The 16,258-nt window shown below is 36.3% G+C and overlaps 1 protein-coding gene across 1 annotated transcript in view; it reads right to left on the minus strand.

The window, feature by feature from the left end:
- sqor (sulfide quinone oxidoreductase) overlaps positions 1-16,258 on the minus strand; it is a 40,751-nt gene that overhangs the window by 2,978 nt on the left and 21,515 nt on the right. The window contains exons 5-8 of the mRNA XM_039772840.1: positions 15,294-15,488; positions 11,907-12,116; positions 6,223-6,406; positions 2,076-2,143 (exon numbers count right to left, since the gene is read on the minus strand). Coding sequence (XP_039628774.1) covers positions 2,076-2,143; positions 6,223-6,406; positions 11,907-12,116; positions 15,294-15,488 — 657 coding nt within the window. The remainder of the gene's footprint in view (positions 1-2,075; positions 2,144-6,222; positions 6,407-11,906; positions 12,117-15,293; positions 15,489-16,258) is intronic.

Consider the following 16,258-nt stretch of genomic DNA (forward strand, 5'->3'; position numbering starts at 1 on the left):
AATCTTACAATGAATGGGATCACCAATGATATAAAGTCTAAACATAATAATTTTATCACAATTTACAGCAGACTTTTGTAATAACACCCAGGCAAAGCTGGGAAACAATTATGTCTACTACTTAAATAAAGAAATGGTGTTGGGTTTTAAATGTGTTCCAGCATCATTTAAAACAGATATATATTTTCATGAAAACTGGAGAATAACTTGAGAGATACTCCAGTTGGCTAAATGGTGTCTTGAAGCGAGAAGGGCTAAATCTTACATTGTCAACCAATAACTCTCTCCTGTAACATTGTCATCAATCCACAAACAGATTTTTTTTTTTTTATATTAATGTTCATGAAAAATGATACTCTTAAAATGTGTCACATCCATTTCTGGTGTCAGTTTCATATTTACATGGAAAAAAGTGGTATAGTAAGATGTCATCAGAATTAATCAGCAACCAACAAGACCAAAACAATGTGCAGCATGTGTTTTATTGTGGAGACCCTCTGTTTTCAAAAGTACAGAGTCAACTCAGTATACACACTCCATTGGAGATTTGGGTTGAAACGGAGTATGGTATCTTTACAGTATATGACTCAAGAGCATATTTCAAGTAAATAAAGTTCGTAGCTAGTTATTACGACTGATACTTTAATTTGAAACTATTTTCAGCTTAACTAAGCTTTCAGATTTTAAGTATGAAGTTCAATAGCTAAAACACATTAAGATCTCCAAAATTTAAGGTAATCTGCTGTATGTTATTTTACATTAACTAATTGACAAAATAGCTGGCATTTAGCACTTTGATGGCTAAAATGCAACAAAAATCAGCAAAAGACAATTTCACCATGATCTGCAAAAACCACTCATTAACCATATAGACTTTAGCAGTCTTCTTTTTAAATTAATCACTACTTATAGCCTTTCCCAAATAAAAAGTATGATATTTCATGTGAAAAAATACTAAAAAACAAGTTTCATCACATTTATAATGCAGATAAATTGAGGGGTTTTATAACGGATAACAGTTTTCTCTGGCGTTGACTGGGATGGATTTCAAAACATAGCAGTAAATTTTACTTTACACTCATGTGAGCAAGCGACATACAGTTTCCCACAAGAGAAGTTGTTTGACTAGAGATGTTTGGCTGTAAAACTCAAGATTTACCGAGAACAGCAGCCAACAGAAGTAGCAGGGGTAATTTGATGGGATGAGTGGAATCTACAATATAAAACAAGGGATGTCTTTTGTCACATCTCATTAAGGTCACTGTCACATGATCTGCTCCTGAACCACTACGGTTTGACGGTCATTCACCCTTAACAAACCAACTTTAAAGACAGTGCCTTACATCCCAGCAAAGGCAGATTTATGGATTAACCTGTTATAAATAAAATTAGTTCAGAAAGTGAATGGATAGATAAATGTGTGAGTAATGGACACTGCAGAGAGGGTTCAGAATTACTGAGTTATTGCAGCATTTTGGAAACTGACAGAAAGATAATTAATGGCAGCCATTAAAAAACAGGTACGTCGTATTCTGTGTTTAGAATGCAAAGAATGCCTTGTACTTAGCATAAGTCCATATAAAGAAGTTCAAAACTTAATATCATGAACCAATGATAATTACATGCAAGAAACTTGGCAAATGTTCATGATAAATCTAAAATTAATCTTCCTTCGGTTTAACTCTGTCAAAAAAACCAAATATCTTGTCAGAGTTTCTGCAGAATCATAAAGACGTAATGGTTTAAGCATGACGGAACCTTCTCAGAAAGATAAGGGTGGATGTTTTTAGGAGATTACTCAGCAAAGCACATGACGTACAGTAAGGTCACCTTAAAAAACATTTAAGTATTCACCTCACAAGACCTTAAGTTATGAAATTGATTTCTGCTATCCAAAAATATTTTTTATTTTGGTTTTGTCATTTGGTTTGGAGTAATTTCACAAAATGATTAATGATAATGTAGTCTTCTAATATAAATGTCAAATTTAGGATAAAAGGGATATGGTAAACAATCTGAAATGAATGAGTGGTAAAAGACTGGAACAAGCCAAAAAAAAAATTAAATTACTGCACCTTTTTATCAGGCTGCTTGTTCTTCATTAGATTTGAGATTGTCCTGTCAAGAACAGCAGACTGAGCAGCTGAATAAAGAAAAAAGGAAAAACAGTGAAAATGTGTATTTTCTCAAATTAATACAATTCAGAACAAACAGAGATAGTAACAATAAAGCAGTCAGTCCATTTCCATATGGCAGAACTACACGTTTATGTCAAAAAGGTGTTCTTGGACAAACATTTTCGAAATGGGCTTTTGATAAAGTGGCAAAAAAAAAAAAAACCAAAAAAAAAAAACCCCACAAAATCAAAACATAGTCCATTGTTTCAGTAGATTTAGCAAACACTGCTGTTCTCTTCAGTCATTTTTTTATTCACACAAAGTTTATTCCACAAAATGTTTCATAATGAACAGTACCAGAGATCACTTACTGTACATATAAATACTTTATTTTCATAGCAAATTTTCAAGATTTTTTAAGAAATCCCTTTTACTAGGAAGGCACTTTATGAAGTAAACAAGAATACAAAACACAACACTTGGTAGCTTTTAAGATAATTCAAACAAAAGGTAAACCGTAGATGTGTTTAAATTACAAACAGATCTGAATCAAAGACTACCAGCTGAACTTCAAATGCTCATGATTTAAATCACATTGTTCTTTCTTGTGAGGATACACATACTGTATATGGATTGGTCTGATGTGAATACCTGCATTCCAGTGAGTCTCACAAAGTATTAAGAGGACTTCTGAAGTCCCACTCAATGGTGAAGGACTTAAACAACCAGGAGCAAAAGTGGAAGGTTAAGGAATAAGATGCTGGCATAAAATTTCAGTCTTTATAAACATTCCTATTTCCTCCTCAAATATTGCAGTATAAATTGACTACAGCGGAGCTGAATTGTTTTTTTTAAGATATATTTCAACAACATTTATTTATATAGCACATTTTCATACAAACAGTAGCTCAAAGTGCTTTACATAATAAAGAATAAAAAAATAAAAGACACAATAAGAAAAACAAAATAAATCAACATTAATTAACATCGAATAAGAGTAAGGTCCAATGGCCAGGGGGGACAGAAAAAACAAAAAAAAAAAACTCCAGACGGCTGGAGAAAAAAAAAAATCTGTAGGGATTCACTGTATTAGAAAGTATGTGCCAACCCAAGTATCAATTATGACTCTAACAGCACAAATTGCTTGTCACATGGGGAGCTGTGCCTGCATTTAGTATGAATATATGGCTTCGGCCAAGACTAAAATAATCACTTTTAGTATTTATATGTGCAAATGTATATACACAAAGAACACACACCTACTTATGACCATACAACAAAAACACTTCTAATAATGTACTATAGTATATACAGGAGTAACAAGCACTTTTAGTGTCAGCAGACAGTGTGGTCCCCAAGTAGTTAAGGCAAGTGGTTGTAATTCATAATAGCAAGTTAATGTTTAAGATAAAATTCAATGTCATGTGGAATGTTTGCTAATCCCAATACTGTTTCACAGAGTCTCCTGTTCATATCTCTTGCCAACAACATATAAACATATAATTTAGGAGTAAATATATAAAGGGCTTTGGGGGACAATGTACACTATGAACATATGAGGATGAGAAATGTTTTACTGACTTGGGAATAACTGTGCACCTGTATGTAAACAGCTGCTGTGAAGAGTATTTTATGTCACTTGTGTGTCCAAACATACACGTGTAAAATATTACAGTATAGTTTTAATTTCACAATTCAGCTATACTAGAATTTCTAAAGTCAGGGGAATTCAGGACTTGTGCAAATAAATATAAACAATTAAAAAATAAAAAAAGGCACATGTAAACAAAATGTCCAAACTGGACGTCACATCAACTTTGCTAATTTGGAAAAAGAATTACCCCAATATCAAAAACTTCACTGAAAAAAAAAAAACAGCATGAACCACGTTAAAGGAGAACACTCTTAACTCTTGATGTTCTGTTCCATCTGTGTCCTCTTACTCCTGGTGTATAAAACTGCAGCAGCAAAGTGCAGACAGCCCGCCCTCACTGTGACCTTGCTGCACCCTTCTCACCAGCTGCTAACACGTGACTTGTTATCATAAGCTGGCCTCACAACTTTTCGCTGCTGCCAGCTCCTTTTGGCAGAAGCTCCGTTTCAACTTTTCTGCCACTAACCTTCAATACCTCAAATAAATTAAAACTCTTTAAAACAAAACCATTGCAAAACTATACCAATCAATTTTTTCTATTGCTAGATGATGCCATTCCATCTTGGAAAGAAAAAACTTTAACAGTCATAGATTTTTTTTTTTTTTTTATATCAGCCATGATGTTTGCATTGCTATAAAAAGTGAAATGTGACTTATGCAGACGGGAACTGCGTAAATATCCTCCCCACGGAGCGGCACCTGACTCAGATCAAGTGCACGATGAAAGCCTGGGTGAAGGATTCGTGACTGTCTCGCTATGGTGACTGCAATTCTATCTGGCCTGCAAAATTCCTTTCCTTCTTTTGGCTGTGCCAAGTGCTTATGCAACCACCTGCAATTGGTCTTAGTTTCACTGCTTCTGTTTATATCAGCATTAAACCACAAAATAACTACCACGAAAAAGATTAAATGGTATTCATTTATTGCAGAGATCCCTTGCTGATTAGACCCTCAACATACTCCATTCTATTTCCTACTAATCATGCCTGCAAGACTGCTTCCTTTACAAAGAGCCTTTCACTTTACAGTAATATACAAATTGGTGTAGAAAAACACAGAACATTACAGAATTCTATGTTTTAATGTTTGTAAGTGACTATCCTAGGTGATTTCTTAATAAAGTATGCAACCCTAAGCATGAAAGAGAACAATACTTTATATGATGATATTGCCTCCTCAAACCACATAGACCCAACATTTACTATTGACATGTCTTCTGTTTGAAGTTTGTAAGTTCTCGCCGCATTCATATGGGGATTCTTGTACTCTACAGCAGGTCACTGTTTGTGAGTGAGCAATTTTGACTGTTGCAATCAAGCATTTATTATTATACAGTATATACATATATATTTTTTAACAGTACAATTAATTCCATGAACAATCACCAGCAACTTAAGAATGCCTTGGTTTGCTCCCACATGCCAAAGGTGGTTAACTGGCTATGATATAAATGAGTGTGTTATGAAATCAAGTGAAGCACATTTCAAGGTTGCTTCCTGCATTCTTCCAGACTCTCTAAAACATATTTTGTAATATACAACTGCATCAGTTAATAATAAATTTGGCTACATTTACATGTTTAATCTCAATACGACATGCATATTTCTGATCTGTGTCACTAAATTCAAATTTCCACATTTAAAACTGAAAGACTCTTGAGCATTTGAGGGTATAATAAACACATCTGCAAATATTGTTTAAGTAGTGTTGTGAAGATTATTCCTAGCAATATTTAATAGAATATTTGAATTTCTCAGTTTAAGCAGACAATAAAGAACACTTCAAATAAAGATTTAGACTGCTTTGAGCCTCCAAAAAATAAAGTTATGGAATATGACATTTCACAAAACAAATCAATGATTGACACAGTTTAGGTTATTTACTTGAAAATCTTCACATATGAAGAAAATCATTTATGTGCATATCAAAAGTCGCACACGCATGTTCAATAAATGCAAAATAAAACAAGCTGAATACAAGAATACTGGAAGGAATTCTTTAAATAAACCATCATTGACATCACATATTAACAGTGTGGCCCACTGACCAATTAACTGGCCTTACAGTGATACAGCTTCAAGTTCAGATACTACAGCTGCCTCTTTTTGTAACTTGGTTTGTGTAAAGCATTTTAGAAAAAGTATTCACCATGAAATACATGATAATATATGATACTTTTGTCAGTATTGAGATGGTTTATAAAGTTAGCAGCACTTAAGCAGAGCTACACACTATTCATAAGTGTAGATGTGTATTCAAAAGAAGTAAATACTGGTAGAAAATACTGTATCTTAACATTTTGTTACTGAACCAAAGCAATGATTATATAAAGATGATTATTTTCTTCTTCTAAGTAAGGGAATGTACACTTCAGATTTGGTTATCAAGTCTCTAAGGTTGCTTTCTACAGCTGCTTCTTGGAAAGCACCCATATGACGATACAGATCTTACCTACGGCTGCAGCTGTCTTTGCAGTTGGGAGATTAGTGCAGTCACCAATACCAAACACATTAGGGTACTTCTTGTGCTGCAGCATGTCTTTGTCCACATCAAGCCAACCAGCTTCATCGGCTAAAGAGCTTCTTTTCAGAACATCAGGAGGTCCCATAGGTGGTGTTACATGAAGCATTTCATACTGAGAGGGGGAAAAAAATATTAAAGTTAGGGAAATGCCTGGACAGGTGCCTGATGTGGCATTTTCCCCCACGAAACACAAAAAACTGCTGCTGAAAATGGGAGGATGAATGGATTTTTATTTTTTTTGTGTATTGCTTACAATTATATAATATGGTCTCCTTTTAGTTAGTAATTTTTGTAATGCATCGAATAAACCGTCTTTTTAAAAAAAACAAAAAAAAAAAACGGGACTTGAGTCAGTGTGGTTTTGTTTGAGGTTTGGGGCCCTCTAGTGGTCACAATATATAAATGCACATACTATATATATATATATATATATATATATATATATATATGACACATGTATGGAGTGTATTTTTATATTATATTTATATTATAGGTAATGGCTTGGGGATTGCGGCAACTTTTGCATACAGTCTCAACTCCAAAGACACTAAAAAGACCAAGGAGCAGAAATAACTGCAAAGTTATATAAACTCATTATTCTAAGTCAGAAGACCACATTTACTATTGAAAAGATATTTATGTTGAAAGTAACATACAAATATCACACTGGTATATGTTACATTTTGTTTTAACAGGCTTGGTACAAAGCAGGGTTATACACTGAGTGATATGCAAAGCATAACTGACTGACCTGCAAAACCTTTGAAAGCAATACTCCTCTCAAAAGACCTAACACTTCTAGGCCATGTTACCTCAAGTACTGTTATTGTTAGGACTCTGAATAAAAACCCTGCCAGTTTTTAAAAGCACAATGGAAGGCCCTTCAATCATTCAAAGATGACTGGAACATAGCCAAAGAACTGACCAAATGCGTACTTGTGCTGCTTAGAAACAAACTTCAACTGTCTTCTTATAAAGTGTTAGGTTTCTGCCTTTCAAGAAACTGCTCACTGAATCTAACAAAAATAAATTCATTTAAATATGGATACAGATGCATACATGTAAACATGTTATATAACACAGTAATAAACACATGTTCCCTCGGATTCTCAATTTGTCATTTGACAGAATAAATAGAAAAGTCATATCAAGGAGCACCACAAACATAAATACACTTTCTGTAATGAGTTTTTTGTAGCACAGTACCCTTTCTTTTCAAAAACATCTGCATTGTTCAGAAAGCCTAATGCAATGAAAAAAAAACATGTTTTATTGCTACTTTACCAAGATACCACAAAGCCTTAATTGTCTTCTTTATACACACTTGTTCTGCCATGCATGCATACATACATACATACACACATACATACACCAGTCTCTGCCTAATGCACCTTTCTTCACACTGTGCGAATATTTATTTAGTTTTATAAAGGATTTGGCCTCCTTACATAATCAAAAAACGGACTACAGCACATTTTTCAAATAATGGTGTGCGCTTACGCTTACACAATGAATAAATTATATATTCACTGTCATACATTGTTCTGAAAGTAATATCAAAAAATACCTTTACATGTACTTTCTCATTAACTCTTATGTTATAAAATAAGCTCATATTAAGAACTTTATACAGACTCCCTTCTGTGTTTATTGGAGTGGGCTGAGAGAACAGCATGAACTACCACTGAAAAATGTTGCCATGGACTCACCCTTTTGGAAATAAACTTCAAAAGAAATTAAAAACAATGTGGGTAAAATACACAAATCCCTCTTTTGTTAGAGAGGGTAACAGAAAGGCCACTCTCAAACCAGTGGGCAACCATAAAGCACTGTTCCTGTTTACCCCACAAAAGTGCCTAGTTCAGACTTATTTTTAATTCTTTATTAAAACCACTCACTTATATCCTAAACCTGTTAAGTGAAGCTTGTGTGAGGAATGAAGACAAATGGACCAAAACAAGCCAATAAGCCAAGAATCCTCCCTCTTGAAAACCACAAGTTACACCCACATTCTGGAGAAGATGAGTGGCTAACATACAAAAAATGTACTCATTAAAACTATAAGCAGAGTCCACAGAAAATCAAAAGTCAGCAAGCCACAGCTTTAAAATCTAAAGGAAAATGGCATACAATAGCCCCCATCTTTTAGGGAACTTTATTAAATTATCCCAATAATGAAATCCTTTTACAGTAGCACCTTACACGTATGAATATGCCTCAATGCAATGATTCCCTCGCATGTGATCCAACCCCGGCCTGTTTGGTAACAGTTTAACCTTCTAACCAAGTTCTTAGGCAAAAAATCCTGGGATTAATGAGACTCATCAATTATTCAGACAGTTTTTCCTTCTCTCACTCCGCCATATTAGTAATTTCTGTCAGTGTATATTTTAAGAAAATTAACAAAATGTTTTGTGTACCCAAGTAGAGGGAAGACCCTGTAAAAAGTGGAATGAGTGGTATACAAAAAAAATTAGCAAGGTTGATATGCATTACCACCGTCTCAGCCACTGAGATGTTTGAGCACAGGCACTGTAGTCTTCAAATATCTAAGGCATCTAACAATAAACAGCCAAGCTGATTGATGGTTTAATAAATGTCACCACTGAATACCTGTATTACCCTGAGGAAGTAATTTAGCTTGTCAGAATTAAAGTTAGATAATTTGCTAAAGCAGCAAGTGTACTATGCTTCTTTGACCTCCATAGTTAAATAAATATGAACATATTCTGAAATCATGTTGACTGGCAAACTTTACTAAATCACTTTTAGAAGTGAATTTGCTAGATTCACCAGCGACCTTGTTCATTGAATTTTTCAGCTTAAGTTCCAATTTAGATACAAAAATCAGGTTACAAAAACCGGCAGGAACGAATCTTGTTTGTAACCCAAGGGACACTTGTTCTTGCTTAAAACCTGGCAAAGATGCGATGTAGAAGTATAGTCCTATTATTGTTTGAGTTATACCAGCTATATTAACAAAATATTCTCAGGGATTGGAGCAGAATTCAACAAAGCTGATTTGCTCTAATTTGAATAAATTCCAAGTACATCATTACTATAGTAGTCCACACTCCATTATGACCTACACAGGTTATGCTGCTGACACCTGTGAACAGACATAGGAACTGAGCTAGGTGGAAGCATAATTGACAACAGAGGGAAGGTAGGTTGCATACACAACTGTCTGTAAAAACAACCTATTTTTAAAAAATGAATAAAAGTCCAGACCAAAACCTACTCATTTTTCTACCTTTTACATTTTGGAAGAATGGGGATGGGTGGGTGGTTATAAAATTACTTATGATATTTACACAAAAGGGTGGGCTGCAAAATAAAACTGGTGCTTCTTCCTTTTAAAAGGTTGGTCTGAAGGCAGATACATGTTTGAAAGAGAGAAATAGTGAGCGTGTCTTAAGATGAAACTTTCCACAAGCTTTTCATTAAATGCTTTATGACAAACTTACCATAGACAAATTGAAGTGAAAATTAGGGGAAAAATACAAGCAGCCACTGCTTACACTGTCACTCAGTCTTCACAAGGCACTTTTAAAGCAATCCACGAGATGACTCTTACCAGGCAGACTAGACTCAACATACTGTAAGAAAACACTTTGTTTCCTTTACCACCTGAGTTTTTATAAAATAACTGGAATCCAGGAGGTAAATTTAGTCAGCTATACAGCAAGTTCAAAAAATTACCAATGGGTCATCTTTCCTGTAAAACATTTATCACTTCATGTGATCTCATACCAAAAGAATCGATCTGAAGTCTTATGGTTACTACATCCACAAAACACACTTGCATTTTCAAATACCCTACCTATTCATTAGTAAGAAAATTTGGAGGCCAAAGTAAAAGCCAAACAAATTCTGTATTTATTGCTTAAATTTCAATAATTTGTATTTTCTCCAAAATGTGCTAGAAATCTAATTTTACTAAGCAGTTAAAAGTGGTATTATGTTTCCCAAAAGAAAATGAGGAAGATTTTTTTTTTTTTAAATACTTCTTTCGAGTACAGTATATATGTATTTTTATTTTTTTCTTGCATGTTCACAGAAGATGGTATGAAGTAGTGTATCGTTACTACTGCTCTTCAAGAAAGAAAATAAGAAGAGAATTGCTACACTACAAGATCAGAAAATTATTTACTTAGAACTTTTAAAATGGCTAATGAGATCAGAAAATTGAAACATCACATTTATAAGAACCTTTACAGGAGTGTGATGTGTTTATGAGTAATGCAAGATGAGATCTATTGCCGAATTGTTTATTTACAGTTCAAGTATCAATTTTGTTGTGCAAAAACAATTGTTGGGAAGTCAAGAAATTTTCCATTTATTCAATTGCTACAATTACCTAATAAGCCATATCAGGTAGGTATCACCATCCAAAAAAGGACAAATGTTTAACACATTAAAAGCTATATTGCCAAAAGTACATGGACACCCTTCCAAATTATTGACTTTGGATGTTTCTGTCACACTGATTGTTAACAGGTACATAAAATCAAGTGCATAGCCATGCAACCTCCACTAACAAACACTGGCAGTAGAATGGGATGTAATGAAGAGTTCAGTGACTTTAGAAGTTATACTGTCATAACATGCCACCTTTGCCTCTAGTTAGTACGTAAAATTTTCACTCTGCTAGATCTTCCCCATGTCACCTGTAAGTGCTATTACTGTGAAGTGGCAGCATCAAGAAGCAACAGCTCAATCAAACTCGCAGCACAGGGCGAATGAGTGCCAAAGCGTGTGGAGTGTAAAAAAAAAAAAAAATCACCTATCCTGTGGTGCATCACTCACACCAGAGTTCCATAGTAAGTGCCTCTGGAAGCAACAACAGCACAAGAGCTTTGCGTCGAAAGATTCATGAAATGGGTTTCCATGACCAAACAGCTGTACACAAGCCTAAGATCACTATGAGCAATGCCAGGTGTCGGTTGGGGTGGTGTAAAGGATACTGCCATTGCACTCTGGAGCAGTGACAATGTGTTCAGCTGAGTGATGAATTGTGCTTTACTATCGGACAATCTGATGGATGAACCTGGGTTTGGAAGTTGCTAGTAGAACGCTACCTTCAGGACTGCATAGTTCCTACTGTAAAATCTGGTGAAGGGATGATAATTGTTTGGGGCTGCTTTTCAGGGTTTGGGCTAGACCCCTTGGTTCTTCAAGCTGTACCAACTGAACAATGAGCTTATAATCAAGCAGTTTTAACAAATTTAGCAACCTTTAGAAAGTTACTAATTTTTCAGCTCACTGCATTACTGGATATACAAGCGCAGTGACTCAGGATCAAAATGTCATTAAAAGGATTAGTAAGTAAGTTTTTATCACCAAAAGAAAAAAAGTGTAATTTTTTTTCTTAACCAAAATGCCCAAAGCTTCTGGCAAACATTTTCAATTTCAGCCTTTAGAAAGGTGAGTCATTGTTTACATAGACAGGAAGAAGAACCAAGCCTCCTCCTCATCCTCCACCTCCACGTGTTGCAAAATATTTGTGGAAATGGTTTTCTTTTTTAATGAAAGGTTTAAGATTGTTTTAAAACACAGTCCAAAAACATCCCGCCACACTAGCTTAAAGCAATCCATTACCATGCACAAACCTCGAAAACCACAGTTTCTCCAGGGTTGTCTAGTTTCTCAAACACAGCCTCCTGTTTGTCCGGTCGAACCTCAATGAGGTTATGTCTGAAATTGACGTTCAGGTCCCGACTCTTCACAACCTTCCACAGGGAGTCAGCATACTTCTTGATTCCAAACAACACTGGCAAAGAAGTGTTGTATATGATGTTGGCTTTGGCCCTTTTCCCAGTCTGTAATGAGTGGAAGAAAATGAGACAAGCCTCAGACAGCACAGAATCAAAATTAACACATATAGCATGTAGAATAAAGGGAGGTTGGGTTATGGACTGTTCTGTCCCAGCTTTCTGAGATTCAAAAAGGCCAAATGTGACAGGTAGCCAGTAGGCCACATTATGTACAATTCTATATTAGATTTAAGTTGGACTGAATAGCACTAGGTCACAGGTTCACTCCGCAACACTCAGTGCCTCATCTGCAGAATGCCTTTTAACTTTCCAGTGTTGTAGATAGAAATTGCAAGGGATAACGAATAAGGAGGGCAATTTGTTGTTTTAAGAGGAAGAGATACAGAGACTGAATATATGGAAAATCTCTGCGAAGATGACAGACTTGACAAATCTGCATTAAAAATACATTAATGAAAATAAATTCAAAGAAATCAAAGAATATACCATAGAATAATGTGATAGGCACTGATGAAATCTCAGAAACATTTTCATAGCAAGTAGGGAAAACAGAAATAAACAGCAGAAAAACCAAGGAATTGGTTATTGACTTTTGCCGCACCATAGATCCTCTTCACCCTGTCACTACTCTAGTAGTGGATGTGGTGCACTGCTGCATGTACTTAGTGGTCCACATCAATGGCAGGTTGGACTGGGCTCATAACAGAGGAGCTATATAAGAAAGAGCAGAGCAGGCTCTTATTGCTTAGGAGACTGCATTCTTTTAATGCGAGTACTTGAAATCCTTCACATCTTCTATATCTCTGTGATGGCCAATGAAATTTTCTTTTCTGTTGTGTGCCGAGGTGGCAACGTTACTTCTAGAGAGACCCACTGAAACAACAAGTGTTTTAAGAAGGCAGGCTCAGTTAGAGTTAGTAGAGAAGGACAGAAAAAACAAAATTAGTGGCCATTATGAACAATGCTGCACATTCTCTCTTTACACACTATCATTAAGTACTTTCAGCCAACACATTATTCAGCAGAAATATGTCAAGAAATGCTACTGGAGCTTCTTCATATCCACAGCAACACACCTTTGTAATGCCTGACTGTGACTGCTGTTTTTAACTTTAATAAGTCAGAATTGTTCTTTCTTTTTAGTAATCCTGGTGTGTACTTGAGAGAGGTTGTTGCTTGTTACAATATTTATTTATTTATTTCTTATTGAGCTGCAAAGAAAAAAAAACACAAAAAAAAAAGGCAGAGTTTCTTTCCAGCCCTTGTCAATTTTCGCAATGCGTTCAACTCAGTTGATCGAGCTGCCTTGTAAGGACATCCTGAGGGTTTTGCGGGATCTCCTCGAGGTTGCTGGATATCATGGCCGGCCTGTACACTGATACTGTGAGTGCTGTGCAGAGTGGAGGCAGAACCTCTGCATTTTTCCCAGTTGATTCTGGGGTTCATCAGGGGTTTTTCTTGCTCCTACTCTGTTCAGTACTTGTATGGACTGGGTGTTGGGCAAGGTCGTGGGGTCCAACAGCTGTGGGGCAACTGTTGTGGGGCAACTGTTGGTGAAGAAAGATTCACAGATCTTGACTTTGCCGACGATGCTGTGATTTTCGCTAAGTCAATGGAGGCTCCGATCGGGGTGCTCGAGAAACTGAGTGAGGAGTCCGAGTGTCTGGGCTTGCGAGTGCCCTGGATAAAAACCAATATCCAGGCCTTTAATGACCTCTTGGGCACAGCCATCTGCAGTGTGTCTATTTGCGGAGAGAGTGTTGACCTTGTTAAGGGGTTTACTTACCTTGGCAGTGACATTCATGTCTCTGGTGACTCTTCCTATGAAGTCAGTAGACAGACTGGGAGAGCATAGGGCGGTAGGGTGTGGGTCATTAGGTCATTGGAAAGGGGTGTGTGGCCCTCCCCATATCTAGGCAAAAGGATGAAAGCCCAAGTCTTTAAAGTCCTGTGGTTGTGAGACATGGATGCTATCCAGTGATCTGAGATGAAGACTGGACTCCTTTTGTACTGTGTCTCTCCGGAAAATCATTGGGTACCGTTGGTTTGACTTTGTGTCGAATGAACGGTTGCTCATGGAGTTCTGAATGAGGCACATTACTTGCATTGTGAGGGAGTATCAGTTATGGCACTATGGCCATGTGGCACGTTTCCCAGAGGGTGATCCGGCTCGTAAGATCCTCATTGTTGGGGACCTAAGTGGCTGGACCAGGCCAAGGGGTCACCCACGTAACACCTGGCTGCAGCAGATAGAGGGTCATTTCCGGAGGGTGGGACTGGACCGCGTGTCTGCCTGGGGGGTTGCAAACTGGGATCCCGAGTTGTTTTGTCGTGAAGTGGGTGCGGCAACACACTGTACCAGTGCATGCTCCCCAACTTGACTTGACTTATTGAGCTTATGTATATTAAAAACAATTTCCCTCTTGGAACAAATAAATAATCTAATCATCTTATTAGACTATACATGTCACACTTTGATTTCAGTATACCCAGGAGGGATTGGGAAGCCTACTAGCCTTGGTCACCAGAACTGTGACTTGGTCCAACTCGATTGCATTGTATTCTGTTTACAATTGACCTGCCACAGATGTATTCTCTCCCAGAAAGCTGTTTACTAGAAATTGTTTTCCTCACCTCTGTTGCCTACTGGCAGTATCTCAGGTATAATATTAATGGACATAAATTTAAGTTAGTCAGACTGAAATCGGCTTGGTTTTCCTTAGAGTTCAATGTAATTTGCATAATAAAGTAATGTTTAATTATTTATGTCATTACATTACAGCTGGAAACTTGTCCTAGTGATTTTAGAGTGTGTACTCAGTGAAGAGCAGAACACAAAAAAAAATTATTTCAACTAAAAACAGGTAAAGAGAGTAACAAATCCAAATGAGGCTCTGTATCTTCAGTACCTGAAACTGAAGGAACCTTTATGACCCAATGAAATCTTATGTACCACAACTTATTTTTATTATATTTTTCACATTATTATTTTATTTTTAGGGCTACTAATGTATTTTAATGCAATAGTACAAACACAAGCATAATATGGGCAATTAGGCCACTTTGCTTTGTAAATCACCTGACTGACTTAGTCACACTGTGTGTCAAAAGCATATTTATTCACATTTAAGAGTAATTCTTTAAATATAAATAATGCATTTTCTTCATGTTCAGAGCTGTGATATTGCTGTGACATTTTCAACCATAGAATTTCTTTCTCACCTTTCGTAAGTAGGCATCCGAGAGGTACATGATTTTCTGAGGTGCCCCTGCACATTTCACAGGTGTGTTGGGAAATGTAAAGATGGCATTGCCTTCTTTAAAGTTCTTCAAGGCATTCCACGTTTTATCTACTGTCTGGACAGAGTAATTGGAACCAATCTTTGGATACTTAAAACCTTCAGGTAATCCTTTAATCTGTTGGCCCAGAAAAAAATATGGCAGATTTAAAAAAAAAAAAAAGAAAAAAAAAGCATTTTTAAAATTAAAAACGGATTTACCATGATAAACAGAAACCTCCCTTCCAGTTAACCGCACTTATGGCCTTAAGCTAAGTTCATGGTTAGGCTGGGCAAAGTGAAAGTGCACCACTTTGAAAAGCAAATTTCACACAATTGTGCTTTTCTGTTGCCTAAAATGGACCAGTGCAGGAAATAATGATTGTCTTCTACAAAACCTAGAAAATAAAATGCCTAACCAACATTGTCTGTGGGAATGGGAACATACTGATACATTATGGGACATTTTAAAGAAATGGGTTCAGTAAACTATCACACATGAATAAGTGTCATAAAAACGTTACCAAACAAACCAACCATTAAATCGCCTCTAACCACCCAGCTTATGCTAATTAAATGTAAATAGTGAGATTATACACAAAACACACTCTGTGTTTCATCAAAAACACAAGGCAAGGACAGGAGTAATTCTGAACAGTCAGCATGGGTTCAGAAGAGGGAGGTCGTGTTTTACTAACATGTTGGAATTCTATGAGGTTGCAACAAAAGCATATGATCAAAGTGGAGCTTATAATATTATTTATCTGGACTTTAAGAAAGCATTTGATAAGGTGCCACATGAGAAGTTGGGCATCAAGTTAAAAGAAGTGGGAGTTCAGGGTGATGTTTTTAGATGGGTGCAGAATTGGCTCAGACACAGGAAGCAGAGGGTGATGGTACAAGGAACCT

The sequence above is a fragment of the Polypterus senegalus genome, chromosome 12, assembly GCF_016835505.1.
Source record: "Polypterus senegalus isolate Bchr_013 chromosome 12, ASM1683550v1, whole genome shotgun sequence".
Lineage (NCBI taxonomy): Eukaryota > Metazoa > Chordata > Cladistia > Polypteriformes > Polypteridae > Polypterus > Polypterus senegalus.